General features: G+C 45.7%; 1 protein-coding gene across 5 annotated transcripts in view; it reads left to right on the forward strand.

The window, feature by feature from the left end:
• Window positions 1–16,115, forward strand: part of LOC135225174 (uncharacterized) — an 83,629-nt gene that overhangs the window by 43,270 nt on the left and 24,244 nt on the right. For 4 of the 5 annotated variants that reach the window (XM_064264436.1, XM_064264433.1, XM_064264435.1 and 1 more), the window contains exon 5: window positions 397–761. In XM_064264436.1, the coding sequence (XP_064120506.1) occupies window positions 397–761 (365 nt within the window). The remainder of the gene's footprint in view (window positions 1–396; window positions 762–16,115) is intronic. The other variant, XM_064264437.1, reaches the window with a different exon arrangement.

Below are 16,115 nucleotides of genomic sequence, written 5' to 3' on the forward strand. Positions count from 1 at the left end.
CAATAATTTAAAGGAGATTGAATACATAGAAAATATTCTCTAACTTCTAGTTAATGTTATGAATGGGTGACTTCATTCTTCACTGGAAAGTTTATTGAAAATACTATTTAAATTGGGAAGGAACTAATAATATAGTAGTTTAGGAATGTATGTTGTAAGTGCAAGTGTCAGAAACTGTGTTTGGGAGGTAATGAAGCTTTGATAGAAACTGTGAATGGTGAAGTAACAGAATTTTGCTTGATGCCTGAATCTCTACGAGGAGTTCAACCCAGAATGATTTAGGAAAGTGTGTAGTTCTGTTTTTGTGAATGGTTTTGTGATTTCCCACAATTGCTGTGCTGTTACAGTATGTAGTAGTGTTTAGAGACTGATTTTCATAAGTGTCTGTGCCCTTAGGTCCAATCCCAGGTCATGTCCAGGGTGTGTGGGGTTATGACTGTGATGAAGCACTTGAGTGTGGTAAGGTAAACACCACCTCTACCACCACTACCACAACTACCACCACTTCGCCTGTACCCACTGCACGGTCTGACTGCAAGAGGGGTCCGCCAGTCAGGGCTTTGCGCAGCTCTCCTCCCAATTTACTTTTCAACTTTGAAGCACCCACTCATAATGTTAGTCCGACCCTAGAGACCTCTGCCTGTCAAGATGTCTTTGGTGCAGGTATCGACAAGTTGACGGGCGCCAGACCAAAGGATGTGCGGTTGAAGGGGGAAATCTCTGAGCAACCTCCTGAGTGGTTTACCAGTTACATGAACAAGGTAATGTATAACTGTAATAAACTATGATTTATTTCGAAATATTTATGTAGAGTAAGGTTTATATTCGTTGCAATTTTGAAGTCATTTATTTAATATAAATTACAACATATTGGAGCTCTTGCATATTATTATATACAACTTTTTCCATATATTAGGGCTTTATAAATGCTTGTATTATAGAGACATGTGGATATGCATTCAGCATTAACTGAAAGTTCTTAAGACTGTTAGCAAAAATTAAATTGCCAAGGTATCACCAGCACATATCATAATGTTATAGAGATGAGGGTTTGGATATTGCTATTGTTTGATCTTTTGCCAATCATGTATGGAGGGTTTTGGATGAATAATACAGTGACTTGCTTTCATAGCTTAGATTTCCCTCTTCATTATTATTATTATTATTATTATTATTATTATTATTATTATTATTATTATTATTATTATTATTATTATTAGAGAACAAGCCCACATGGGCCATTGACTTGAAATTCAGCATTTCAAAGAATATTGTGTTGATTAGAAAGAATAACAGAAGGTAATGGGGAATAGGGACAAAAGAGATCAGTTATTAGAAAAAAAATCATAAATCATAAAAATATAGTGTTAATTAGAAAGAATTAACAGAAGGCAATGGGAAATACCGAAAGTAGAGATCAGTATAATTGGAAAATTAAAAAAATGTTTCATAAATCATTGAAAGTATAAAGTATTAAACTACAATGGGAATTGTTTTAGTGGTAGTATTGCATTGCATGTTTGCTTGAACTCTTGAGGTTCCAAGTGTGCAACTTCCTCATGAAGACTTCGACAGTTCAACAGTGAGGCACATTTACTGCATATTGGTGCTGCTGTGAGGCACATTGACAAACGAGACCATCTGTAGATGGTCCAAGTCATAACTGATAATGTTATTAAACAAACCTACCATTGTGAACTGCTATCTAGAGACTAATCTCTGGCAGAAGCAGACATCCATACTGGAGAACAGTATTCTTGTAAAGGAAGGACAAATAACCTAAAATTGGTTGGATTGCTTTTATCACTGTTATAAATATATATAAGGCCTTACGCACATATAAGGCCTTACACACAATACGTAACTTTTGTGCAGCATTTGCTGACACTTTCATTACACAAGAAATACACAGAAAACAGAAAGGAAACATGGGCACAAAACAACCGGCTTGGAAGGAGAGCAAAAGCGATAGCATCTACTCCACGGCGGTGAAAGAAAAGACTAAATGTGTCACGGAGTGTGATGTGCGGTCTCTGACCAGCTCTCACCTCGTAAGCGCAGGAGTTGCCAGATCTCACAGATTCTTTGCTATACAATCTTTGATTGTGTTAACCAGTTGCCAGCTGGTGCTTGGAGACTTAACTTTTGTTAAGACTGAAGGTTTGTTAGCTATGAAAAATACAATTTCATACAATGAACTTACCTGTCAGATATATACATAGCTAAGACTCCGTCGTCCCCGACAGAAATTCAAATTTCGCGCCACTCGCTATCGGTAGGTCAGGTGATCTACCTGCCTGCCCTGGGCGGCAGGACTAGGAACCATCCCCGTTTTCTATCATATTTTCTCTGTCGCCGGTGGTATCAACATTGTTGTTACTACCTCCTGACTGGAATTCGCTTTTCAAGACTTTATTGATCATCTTTATTGGATTTCTTGGTGACGTACTGGATCGTTGTTTTGGCATTCGCTACTGTGGACTGGATTTGGACTTGCTTTTGATTTTTCTAATAGAATGTCTGATTCAAGTGTTAGTGTGAGAGTGTGTGTGAATGTAGGCTGCAAGGTGAGGATACCGAAGGCTTCGGTTGATCCTCACACTGTATGTCGTAAATGTAGGGGGTTTGACTGTTCTTTGGCTAACACCTGTATTGAGTGTGAAAAGTTGGATGCTAATGAATGGAAGACTCTAACTTCTTACTTGAAGAAGTTAGAGAGGGATAGGATTAGACGGGCTGCACAAAAGAGTGTGAGTACAAGGCCTATTGAGCCTTTTTCTGAGTCTAACTCTCCTTTTGTTAATGAATATGATTCTCCCTATGTATCTGAATCCTCACAGGCTTTGCATTCGGATTCGGCTTCTGAAATCGCCAATCTGAAGGCTTCTCTTCGTAAAATGAAGACAAAGATGGCGGCCATCTTAGGTAAGGCTAGTGATTGTGAATTACAAAGTGAAGTGAGTGTTCCCAGTGTTGTGGAGGGGGCGTCTGACCGCCCTGCGATGCTCCCAGGCCTAGACCTCTTCCAAACTCACATACCCAGAGGAGTAGGAAAGTCGAAAGTCGTACGGAGGTTGTGGGGAATCCCCAACGGTCAGGCGTCCCTTCAGCAGGTTCTGTTTCGTTACAGTCTGCTCAGGACCGCTCAAATAGAAGCGTCCTACGAGATTGTTTCTCGTCGTCCGGTTCTCCTTCACCTAAACAAGGGTGGAAGGACTCGGATCTTTCTAGGCCACTGAAAAGGCATTGGAAAGAGCGCGCGTTCGACTCGAGCCCGGAGCGCTTCTCGGAGGAAGCTCCTTCTTCTATCAAGAAGGCTAAGCTGGTTTCGACGCCTCCTAGAGATGTATTTGATGATCGCACTCCTTCGAGTTCTCCTGCTTCTTCTATTGAAGAGGACGCTGGGGTGGCTTCCAAGAGGATTTTGCTGGCAGTTCAAGAGCAGATTGCCTCTTTGGTTGGAGTTCTTTCAAGGGATCCCCCTCGCAAGAAGGACGCTAGACTTCCTATTAAGAAGTCTCGTCTTCTTTCTCCAGCCAGACGTGAAGCGTCCGCCAGACATAGGACGTCTTCCAGGCAAGAAGAGGCGTACAAACGTCAGGATCTTTCTGAGCGAGTTGCTCGAGATCAGGATACGCTCAGGCCTGAAGCACCAGCCAGGCGCGAGGCGCCAGTTAGGCGTGAAGATTCAGCCAAGCGCGAGGCGCCAGCCAAGCGCGAGGATTCAGCCAGGCGCGAGGCGCCAGCCAGGCGCGAGGAGTTGCGTGAGGCGCCAGACAAGCGCGAGACGTCAGCCAGGCGCGAGATGCCAGCCAGGCTACACGCTCCAGCCAAGCGTGAAGCGCCAGCCAAGCGCGAGGCGCCAGCCAAGCGCGAGGAGCTGTTCAGGCACGAGAAGTCAAGCAGACGCGAGACTTCTTTTAGACGTGAGAGAGAGTCGGTTCACTCTATGAGCCCCTCTCCTAGTAGGAGTTTGTCACCAGTAGAGAGAGAACGGGATGAAGATCCTCTCGTTTTTCAAGCCGATTCTCCACAAGGTAGAGAAGGAGATTCGGAAGAAGAGGGTGACGGGAGAGAAGGAGTCTCGAACTATAAAGTTCTAACTGACCTTCTTTTACGAGAATACGGAGATTCTTTAACTCCTGCCGCTCCTCCTTCGCCTCGATCACTGTTTTCGAGTGCGACTGTGCCTAAGTCTTCGTCGGTCTTGAAGATGAGACCTACGATCTCTATGAAGAGAGCGCTTCAGTCCTTAGACAAATGGATGTTGTCTAAGAAGGATCTGGGCAGGACCACCTTCTGTAGGCCTCCAGCCATACTTTCTGGCAAGAGAGGTTTCTGGTACCGAACTGGGGAGAACATGGGCTTTTCTCTTCCAGCGGCAGCCGAAGCGGACTTTTCAACCTTGGTTGACTCGTCAAGGAGACACGCTTTGAATGGAGCTCGCGTGTCTTGGGCTATTTCGGAGACGGATCATCTCCTCAAGGGACTCTTCCATATTTTGGAAGTGTTTAATTTCCTAGACTGGTCCCTTGGGGTGATGTCTAAGAAAGCTCATGACTCGGATGGTCTTGACCCCGAAGTCATTCTCAGTATTCTTGCTTGTATTGACAAGGCGGTACAAGACGGATCGGGAGAAATCTCCTCTCTTTTCGGAGCAGTACTCCTTAAGAAGAGGAGTATTTTTAGTTCATTCCTAACCAAGGCGTTTTCTCCCTCACAGAGAGCAGCCCTGGTTTTCGCTCCCATGTCTGACTTCCTGTTTCCTTCTCAGTTAGTGAAGGACATTTCTCGATCACTGACTGAGAAGGCGACTCAGGATCTTCTCCTGCAAACTGCAAGGAAGAAGAGACCTCTTGTTTCTGTTGACAAGAAAGGACCGACTTCTACGGTTCAGCCCTTTCGAGGAGGGCCTCTCTCCAGAGCTACCTCTAAGAGAAGAGGTCTTGAGAGGAGAGGTAAGGCTCCTTCCCGTCCCTTTAAGAAAGGGAAGTGAGACAGACAGCCTCCAAACACCAGTGGGGGCCAGGCTTCTCGAATTTGCAGACGCCTGGTCACTCATAAACTCAGACGCCTCTTCCATGTCCATAATCAGGAAGGGATATCTTATCCCCTTCCAAGACAGTCCGCCACTAACGACCATTCCGCGGGAACTGTCAGCCAGATACAGGGACCCTGTACTGAGGGATACTCTTCGTCTGATGGTGAATCAAATGTGGGACAAAAGAGCTATAGAACTGGTTCTAGAGCAAAACTCTCCGGGGTTTTACAATCGGCTTTTCCTGGTTGCGAAAGCCTCGGGGGGCTGGAGACCAGTTCTAGATGTCAGCGCTCTGAACAAGTTCGTTCGAAAGGAGAAGTTCTCTATGGAGACTTCGGCCTCAGTCCTGGCGGCGTTACGTCAAGGAGATTGGATGGTGTCGCTGGATCTCCAGGACGCCTATTTTCATGTCCCGATTCACCCTTCGTCGAAGAAGTACCTCCGTTTCATGTCGGGGGGAAGGATCTTTCAGTTCAGGGCCTTGTGTTTCGGCCTATCCACAGCGCCTCAGGTCTTCACAAGCCTGATGAAGAATGTGGCGAGGTTTCTTCACCTCAAAGGCGTCAACATCTCTCTATATTTGGACGATTGGCTCATCAGGGCCAGAACAGAGAGACAGTGTTTGGAGGACCTTTCTTTGACCCTAGACCTGATAAAGGCGTTGGGACTACTCGTGAACCTCGAGAAGTCACAGCTGATTCCCAGACAGAACTTGGTCTATCTGGGGATTCAGATGGATTCTCGGGGTTTTCGAGTATTTCCTTCGCAAGAGAGAATCGTGAGAGGCTTGGAAAAAGTCTCTCTCTTCTTAGGGAAAGAACGAACTTCGGCGAGGGAATGGTTAAGCCTACTAGGCACCCTTTCCTCGCTCGAACAGTTCTTTCCTCTAGGAAGACTACATCTTCGCCCTCTTCAGTTTTTCCTAAGGAGATCGTGGAACTGGAAGACGGGACTTCTCTCCGACAGTTTTCTCCTTCCAAGGGAGATGAAACCACACCTGCAATGGTGGTTGTCCCCTCTAAAAGAGAACAAAGGAATTTCTCTGGAAGTTCCGAACCCAAACCGAGTGTTGTATTCCGACGCATCGGAGAAGGGTTGGGGAGCAACACTAGGACCGAGAGAAGTGTCAGGCACCTGGAAGGCAGCACAGGTGTCCTGGCACATAAATTGCAAAGAACTTCTAGCAGTTCACTTAGCGCTAAAGTTCTTCGAACCCTTTGTGACGAACAGTGTGGTCCAAGTGAATGTGGACAACACTACAGCCCTGTCCTACATTCGGAAGCAGGGAGGAACACACTCTGTGTCGCTTTACGAGATAGCAAGAGATCTGCTAATTTGGGCCTCACAAAGAAACATCGCCCTCCTAACAAGATTTGTTCAGGGGACGAGAAACATCAGGGCGGACAGACTGAGCAGGAGAAGCCAGGTCCTTCACACAGAATGGACTCTTCATTCAGAGGTGTGTCAGAGTCTTTGGGATCTTTGGGGCACTCCTCACGTAGATCTGTTCGCCACATTCCTTTCCAAAAGGCTGGAAGTCTTTTGTTCAGTGGTGGAAGACCCAAGAGCTCTCGTGGTCGACGCCTTCCTGCTGGACTGGTCTCATGTGGACGTGTACGCTTTCCCCCCTTTCAAAATCCTGGGACAAGTGTTGAGAAAGTTCGTAGCGTCCAACGGGACAAGGATGACCCTGATAGCCCCGTTTTGGCCAGCACAAGATTGGTTTGCAGAGGTGCTGGAGTGGACAGTAGACTTCCCAAGATCCCTTCCAAAAAGGATGGATCTTCTCAGACAGCCACACTTCGAGAGGTTTCATCAAAACCTCCCCGCTCTCGCTCTGACTGCCTTTCGACTATCGAAAGACTTGTCAGAGCGAGGGGGTTTTCTCGCGAAGCTTCAAGCGCTATCGCTAGAGCCCGCAGAGCTTCCACTAGACGAGTCTATCAGTCGAAGTGGGAGGTTTTCAGAAGGTGGTGCAAGTCTAAGAAGTTGTCCTCCTCCAGTACCTCTATAACCGAAATCGCCGATTTCCTGTTGTTCTTGAGAGAGGTCTCTCATTTGTCTGTATCGACAATCAAAGGATACAGGAGCATGCTGTCGGCAGTATTTAGAAACAGAGGCCTAGACATTGCTGACAATAAAGATCTGCACGACTTGATTAGATCGTTTGAAACGACAAAATCGAAGGAACTAACTCCACCCAGCTGGAACCTGGACGTAGTTCTCAAGTTCCTTTCGTCGGACAGATTTGAGCCTCCCCACGTAGCTTCGTTCAGGGATATAACAAGAAAATGCTTGTTTCTCCTATCTTTGGCGACAGCCAAAAGAGTTGGCGAACTTCATGCCCTAGAAGATGAAGTCGGCTTTAACAAAGACTCGGCCTTTTGCTCGTTTAGAACTCTGTTTCTAGCGAAGAATGAAAATCCATCGAATCCCTGGCCCAAGAGATTCGAGATCAAAGGCTTATCGAGTCTAGTAGGGAGAGAAACAGAGAGGTCTCTTTGCCCGGTAAGAGCCTTGAAGTTCTTCTTACAAAGAAAGAAACAAATGGGAGGCTCTAGACAAAGTCTTTGGTGTTCGATTAAGGACCCCACAAGAATCATGTCTAAGAACGCATTAGCTTTCTTCATTAGGAGCGTCATTACGGATGCTCACAAGTTCTGTCCTGACGACTCTTTTCCGCTTTTAAGAGTAAAAGCCCATGAAGTTAGAGCAGTGGCGACGTCTCTCTCTTTTCAGAAGAATATGTCATTAAAGAAAATCATTGACACGACATATTGGAGGTGCAATTCAGTTTTTGCATCTCACTATCTTAAAGACGTTCGCGTGACCTACGAGAAATGTTTTTCTCTGGGACCTTTTGTATCGGCGGATACAATACTGGGTACGGGAGCAAAACACCAATCCTTAAATTTGTACATACCTTCTACTAGATATGTTCTAGATTCCTGCTGACAAAGAGGGCTTGGGGCTGCACTGGCGGCCAGTCACTGTTGTTCAGTAAGGAACTCTTGTGATATCTTTTAGGGGAGTATTTAAAATTTTTTTTTGAGAATTTTTGTATAAATGAGTTTTTCGTTTCGAGTTATGGGTTGTTTGTTATGAGTTCGGGGATAACTCAGAACAATTCTATATACTAACATGGTGGTTAGGATCAGGTGGTCGGGATTGGTTATGCTCCTTCACAAGGTGTGTTGTCATAGAAGTGGTCCAGTACCCATTGACAAAGTCCTTTTAGGCTCTGCCGAGTAAGCGGTTCTTATACCCATCGACAGACCCACAAGAACTCTAGCCATAGATCTAATATCTCGCTAAAGTCTTGAGGTGATACAGACTACCGGGCTACAGCCACGAAGTCTACTACCTATCAGGTAGGAACCAAGGTTTTTTCTTTTATACCTACAACATATGTTGTTTACCTGTCTATTCCATATTAGCTGTCTCTGACCCTCCACCAAAGGGTGCCAATCAGCTATGTATATATCTGACAGGTAAGTTCATTGTATGAAAATGATATTGTTATAATACAATAAAGTTTCATACATACTTACCTGGCAGATATATACGATTAATGGCCCACCCAGCCTCCCCGCAGGAGACAGGTGGAAGAGAGAAAATATGATAGAAAACGGGGATGGTTCCTAGTCCTGCCGGCCAGGGCAGGCAGGTAGATCACCTGACCTACCGGTAGCGAGTGGCGCGAAATTTGAATTTCTGTCGGGGACGACGGAGTCTTAACTATGTATATATCTGCCAGGTAAGTATGTATGAAACTTTATTGTATTATAACAATATCATATTGATTAAAAATTTGTTATTTCTCATTAGTAAGATGTGAATCAGAGTATAAACCAAGACTAATCAAAGCTTCAGGCTCATCTGCCAGAAGAGGATGATGGGTTGAAAAATCTGTAAGAGATCTACTCAATTGTGTATTTTCATTTTAATGGTGGTTAGCCTTGTAACCCACTGACTACACTATTCTCTGATCTTCTCCATGTCATGGTTGAGACTGTGGGCAGCTTCATTTCTCATAAGTGGAGAACTGATGCTACACACACACACAAGTGTTGCATCATCGGCGTAATGATCAATCATTTACCAGGACAACAGGTGTATCATTTGTATACAATAAAATTAACTTTGGATCAGAAACACTGCCCTTTTGAACTTTAGACACAGTTTGTCTTGGTTTGCTTAAGATCTCGTCAAAAGCAACTCACTGCTGCCTGCCTATAAGGAAATCTTGAATGAACCTCAAACATACCCACCTACTCCAAGATTCTGCGGTTTATGAATAAGTGCCTTGCGATTTACTAAACTGCAGCACTAATTTACTTTATATTCAAAACCCTTTCCATTATAGATAAGTTAATCTAACTAGGAAAAGTTCAGTAGGCAAAATTCATACATTTGCTTACCATGATTTTTGAGGAATAAGCCACCAGACCCAATCCCTGAGAGGGGTGAGTGGTGAACAGTGCTTGCAATCAAACATATCTTTAGTGTTTGCCCAACTTTTAGTATGTAATGATAAATATCAAGTATCCAAAACAAATTATTAAAAGAATGTTGATCAGAATAACATATTTTCAGTTTATCCAGTTATTGAATTTTTAAATCTTTATATATTAGATGAAATACAATCATTAACAAACCCCTTTGCTTGGCGTATCAGAATTAAAAATGTTAATTCAGTAATCTGGTTTAACTATTCATAATAATTATCATGCTGCTTTTATCTCAGTGGCTGTGATCCTTTATATTCCATAAGTAGGATAAGGATAACATTATACATTTGCGTGGTCTGCTGTGTCACAGATTTTTGTGAAACACATTGTTCACTTTTCCACAGGAAACTTTCAATAATTTTTGGATTTTGTTTATTGAAAATATCTAAAATTATTTGCTTTTTCTATGTAGTAACATTATTTATTCACTAATTACTGTGTTTTTTCGTATTTTGTATGTGACTAAATAGTACTGGTTTTTATGATAAAAATGATTTACAGCATACTTATAATGTAGTTATGCATCTATTAAGCTCATTCTCTCTATCTCATTTGAAATGATATCGCTGTAAAGATTTTTGATGATAAAGCATATCCTTTAATGGCCAGATTGATCTTCGGGAGTAGTATTAACAGGTTTGGGGTGGTGGACAGATTGATCCTGTAGATAAATAATATTAAGGACGCCGGCTGGCTAATGCCATTTTTTAAGGACAGGACTTGGACCTTCATACCTCTTATTAAGATGACTTGGGACATCTCCAAACCGCATATGATTTTTGCCTCTTTCGGTTTTGTGACGCCAGTGCGATTTTTCCCGAAAGTAACTGTTGTTCAAATTCTGTCTCCCCTTGATACTTAACATTAAGACCTGGGATTACTACCTGATGTAGACCTCCAATCAAATGTAGAGTGTTTTTTCTAAAAGTCATTTTTTTGCCAGATATGAATGTTTTCATTATGGTAAAAAAATGTATAAAAAGAAAACGAAACAAAAATTGGAAAAAAAGGGGCTACATTGATTGTTCTATAATGTCTCTCTTAGTTATATACCAAATTTCAGTGCTATAGATTTAAAACTAAGGGAGAAGATAGAATTTGAAGGTCAATAAGTATAGTTTTGAGATATGGGCATTCAAACTTTTTCTTTGGGTTTTTACAAAGACATTGTTAATATGATTATTAGGAAATTTATATTCCTTTTTGGGTATTAATAAATCAAAACTATGTTGTTTAGCATAATTTAATCATAAATGAAGATCCCTGAACTCTTATTAGAGCGAATTTTCTTTTTCTGTATGTTATCGAGATGTTTTGCTTGTCTTTTCCTCTATGGCATGATGAAAACCTTGCCGAAGCAAAGAAAAACAGACATAAAAGGCTTATGTATACAGCACAGGAGTAACTTGATTAGTTGTCAAACGTTCTGTAAGACAGTTTGTTCATGCCACTTACCTGACAGATATATATATATAGCTGTATTTTCTGAAGTCCGACAGAATTTCAAAACTCGCGGCACACGCAGTGGGCGGCCAGGTGGTAGTACCCATTCCCGCCGCTGGGAGGCGGATATCAGGAACCATTCCCATTTTCTATTCATATTTTTTTCTGTCGCCGGTCGGTAAACAACTGTTTACAGACCTCTGCTCAGGATTTTTTGGATTTGACTCGCTTTTAAGTATCTGATTGGTTTTTTGGTATTGAATTGGATTGTTGAATTGGCATGCGCGATAGTGGACCGTTTTTTGATTTTGGATTGGCTTTTCTGTAAACGTGATGTCTGGATCAAGTGCTGTGAGTTTCAGAGTGTGTGTGAGGACTGATTGTAAGGTGAGGCTACCGAAAGCATCGGTAGACCCCCACACAGTATGTATGAGTTGTAGGGGGCATAATTGTTTGGTGGATAATCGGTGCAATGAATGTGAGAGATTGACCGATGATGATTGGAGAGTATATGAGTCCTATCGCCTTAAATTGGAGCGCGATAGGATCAGGAGGTCTTCCTCCAGGAGTGGTTCTACCAAAGGTAAGGCTAACATCTCTCCTGTATTAACACCTGTAGAGTTTGCATCTCCTAAACCTGTGTTGCCTTCGGGCTCTGATTCTGTGTCGGGAGAAGCTAATGCTCTCTCTCTTATTTTGGAGTCTCTACGCACTCTGGAGACCAAAGTGAAAGCCTTGGAAACTGGCTCGGTGCAAGTGTGTGATCGTGCCCCTAGTGTTGTGGAGGGGGCGTCAGATCGGCCCCATAATGCCTCTAGGCCTAGACCTCTATCGGACTCCCAAGACTCAGGGAGAGGGTATGTCGAAAGCCGCAAGAGGGTTACGGGGGCTCCCCACCGATCTGGCGTCCCTTCGGCAGGCCTTGTTGCAAAGTCCCAGGCTGCCAAGGAGCGCGCACGAGCGCGCGTCCTGAAGGAGTGCTTTTCGTCCTCCGAAGCGTCCTCCCCGCGCAAGGGGTGGAGCGCTCGGAGAGACTCTCGTCCTCTGAAAAGGACGTTTCGTGTTGAGGACGCTTCACGTCCTGTATCGCCGCTTTCGTCGGAGGATGCGTATGACGCTTTTCCGCCTCAGAAAAGGGGTAAGATCTCCTCCGATGAGGACGCTGGGTTGCGTGCACAGGCGCGTCTCCCTGAGAAGCAGGTAGCTGTACCTGTGAGAAGGAAGGAGGCGTCCCCTCGTCTTCTCGCAGGATCAGTCCTGCTTCCTCTGTTCGTTCCTCTCCAACGAAGAACATTCTTTTGTCCCTTCAGGACCAGCTATCGACGCTTATGGCTCAGAGGACTCGCCCAGCAGCAGTCGAGCCTAAGCGGAGGAAGGACCTTAGACTGCCCGTCAAGAGGACGAAGCAGTCTCCTTCTCCCTCTCCTACTTCGTCTCGTTCGCCGATCGCGTCTCCTTCGGCGATTCGCCGATCTCGTTCGTCCTCTAGGAGGACGTTGCGTCAAGACGCTTTTGAGGACGCTCGGCAGGACGCTCAGCACGACGTTCGACAGGATGCTCATCAGGACGCTAGGCAGGACGCTAGGCAGGACGCTAGGCAGGACGCTTGGCAGGACGTTCGGCAGGACGTTCGACAGGACGCTTGTCAGGACGCTCGGCAGGACGCTCGGCAGGACGTTCGTCAGGACGCTCGCCAGGACGCTCGCCAGGACGCTCGCCAGGACGCTTGGCAGGACGCTCGCCAGGACGTTCAGGACGCTCTTCAAGACGCTTTTGGGGACTCCGACCAAGAAGTCGTACCCCAAGACGCTAGTTTGCGCACACATGCACGTATTCCGGCTAATATGTCTTCCCTTTCGTGTAAGAAATGTAAGGACGCTTCTCTGGCAAGTGAGGCTGCCTCGGGTGTCGCTAAGGACGCTCGTCCTCGTCAGGACACTCTACCTGCTTCAAGTGGTAAGCGCCATAAAGAAGACAGCCGAAATAAGGCTTCATCCAGTAAGGATAGGGGTCCTTTGATTAAGACAAGACCCGACATTAGTACGCCCTCTCCGGACAGGCGGTCTCCTCTTCCGTGTAGAGAAGAAGGAGAGCTGAGTAGTTCGGCTGACTCGGTTGAAGAGGAACCTTCTGCGGCCCCTTCAATCTCAGACTATAAAGTTCTCGTGCGGCTGTTGCGTTCGTCCTTCGAGGACAAGTTTCAGCCTGCAGCTCCCAAGTCTCCTCCTTCGCAGTTTTCATCATCTAAGACTGGTAAAACCCCGGAGTTTGTTGAGATGAAAACTTCGCTCTCCACTAAACGGGCGTTCAAGAAACTCCAAGATTGGATGGTACGAAGGAGAGATCAAGGCAAGACGACTTTCGCTTTGCCTCCAGCTAGACTCAGCGGAAAAGGGGTATTTGGTATAGAACCAAAGAAGAAGTAGGGGTTCGTATCCCTTCTTCAGCTCAAGGAGATTTCTCCAGCTTGGTGGATTCGCAGAGGAGGTCTCTTTTATCCACTGCTAAAGTGACCTGGACCTCTACGGAGACGGACCATCATTTGAAGGGTCTGCTCCGGACTCTTGAAGTTTTCAACTTCCTTGACTGGTGCTTGGGAGTTCTGGATCTGCAAGCGAGAAGCCCAGAATCTCTCAGTCTGGGGGAGCTGTCCAGCGTGTTAGCATGTATGGACAAAGCCGTCAGGGATGGTTCGGAGGAGATCGTCTCTCATTTTGGAACGGCCTTATTGAAGAAGAGAGCTTTGCTGTGCAATTTCACAGCTCGTTCAGTGACTCCAGCTCAGAAAGCGGATTTGCTTTTTTCTCCTCTTTCGAACCATCTCTTCCCCCAGACTTTAGTAAAGGACCTGACTAGCAGTTTGCAAGAGAAGGCAACGCAGGACCTCTTAGCCCAGTCTACAAGACGTTCGGCAGTACCTTCAACTTCTTCAGCTTCGGTTCGACCGCCGAAGAAGGTTAAGCCCTTTCGTGGGGATCCCCCCTCGAGAGCAGCTCCTCGAGGGAGAGGGTTTTCACGAGGAAGAGCTTCCTTTAAGTCAAAGCCTTCCAAGTGAGAAGCATGTCCTTCAGACACCAGTCGGAGCCAGACTGAAGTTTTTTGCGGGAGCGTGGAGAGAGAGGGACACGGACTCTTGGTCCCTCAAGATTGTGGAGCAGGGGTACAAGATCCCCTTTTTAGATCTTCCTCCTCTTTCTACGACTCCCAGAGACCTTTCTCCATCCTATCAGGGAGAGAAGAAGCAAGTGTTATTCGATCTTCTTCAACAAATGATCGAGAAAAGAGCGGTGGAACAAGTCGCGGACCTGGGGTCTCCAGGTTTTTACAACAGGATTTTCCTAGTACCGAAGCAGTCGTCAGGTTGGCGTCCAGTTCTAGATGTAAGCAGGCTCAATCTTTTCGTGGAAAAGACCAAATTCACGATGGAGACGCCTCATTCTGTTCTGGGAGCCTTGAGACGGGCGACTGGATGGTGTCCTTAGACTTGCAGGACGCGTACTTTCACATCCCGATCCACCCTCTTCAAGAAAGTATCTAAGGTTTGTCTTAGACAAAAAAGTGTGGCAGTTCAGTTCAGAGCTATGTGTTTCGGCCTGACCACGGCTCCAATGGTGTTTACTGTAGTCATGAAGAATGTGGCGAGGTGGCTACACTCTTCGGGGATAAGAGTTTCCCTGTACCTCGACGACTGGCTGATCAGCGGCGTCGAGAGAAAAGTGTCTGAAGGACTTGCAGTTCACTTTAGCCCTAGCAAAGTCCCTGGGACTTCTTGTCAACCTCGAAAAGTCGCATCTGACCCCGACACAGTCCATCGTGTATCTGGGGATTCAGATGGATTCAGTGGCTTTTCGAGCGTTTCCGTCCAGGAACGTCAGCGGCTAGGTTTAGAAAAGATCTCGGCCTTCTTAGGGAAAGAGACTTGCTCGGCGAGGGAATGGATGAGTCTGCTGGGAACCATTTCCTCGCTAGAAAGGTTTGTTTCCTTGGGAAGACTGCACCTCAGGCCTCTCCAATTTTTCCTTGCGGACGAGTGGAAGGCAAGGACGATCTCAATGCCATATTGAGAATATCTCTTCCGATAAAGAACCATCTAAGATGGTGGTTCGACCCTCAGAAGCTACAGGAGGGCGTGTCCCTAAGTCTTCTGAGCCCCGACCTAGTGTTGTTCTCCGACGCTTCCATCACGGGCTGGGGAGCAACACTAGGAGGGAAGGAAGTGTCAGGCTCCTGGAGAGGGGAACAGGTAGCCTGCACATAAATGTCAAAGAGCTTGCAGCAATATTTCTGTCTCTGCAGGTTTCTTCGAAAGGAGTTTGAAGAACAAGATTGTTCAGGTAAACTCAGACAATACCACAGCACTCGCTTATTTGAAAAATCAGGGAGGAACACACTCCAGAACTTTGTTTTTCCTGGCGAGGGAGATTCTGCTGTGGGCGAAGAGAAGAAAGGTGACAATCCTGACGAGGTTCATTGCAGGAGTGCAAAACGTCAGGGCCGATCTTCTCAGTCGTTGGGAACAAATCCTACCGACGGAATGGACCTTGAACAAAGACGTGGTGTCGAGACCTTTGGAGGTTGTGGGGACGTCTCTGGTCGACTTATTCACGACGTCAAGGACCAAGAGACTTCCTCTTTATTGCTCCCCGGTCCTGGATCCAGAAGCGATCGCTGTAGACGCGTTGCTTTGGAATTGGACGGGTCTAGATCTGTACGCCTTCCCACCATTCAAGATTTTGGGGGAAGTCATGAGGAAGTTTGCGGCCTCAGAAGGGACGAGGTTGACCCTGATCGCTCCGATGTGGCCAGCGAGAGAATGGTTCACAGAGGTCATGTCTTTCCTTGTAGACTTTCCAAGGACATTGCCCTGGAGGAAAGATCTACTCAAACAGCCTCACTTCGAAAGGTTTCACCAAAACCTCTCCGCTCTGGGTCTGACTGCGTTCAGACTATCGAAAAGTTGGCCAGAGCGAGAGGTTTTTCGAAAGCAGCTGCGAGAGCAATCGCAAAAATGCAAGACGTGCTTCCACAAGAGCTGTTTACCAATCGAAGTGGGCTTCCTTCAGGGCATGGTGTAAAAAGGAGGGAGTTTCCTCTTCCTCGACCTCTGTGAACCAGATAGC

This window comes from Macrobrachium nipponense, chromosome 13 (assembly GCF_015104395.2).
Source record: "Macrobrachium nipponense isolate FS-2020 chromosome 13, ASM1510439v2, whole genome shotgun sequence".
Lineage (NCBI taxonomy): Eukaryota > Metazoa > Arthropoda > Malacostraca > Decapoda > Palaemonidae > Macrobrachium > Macrobrachium nipponense.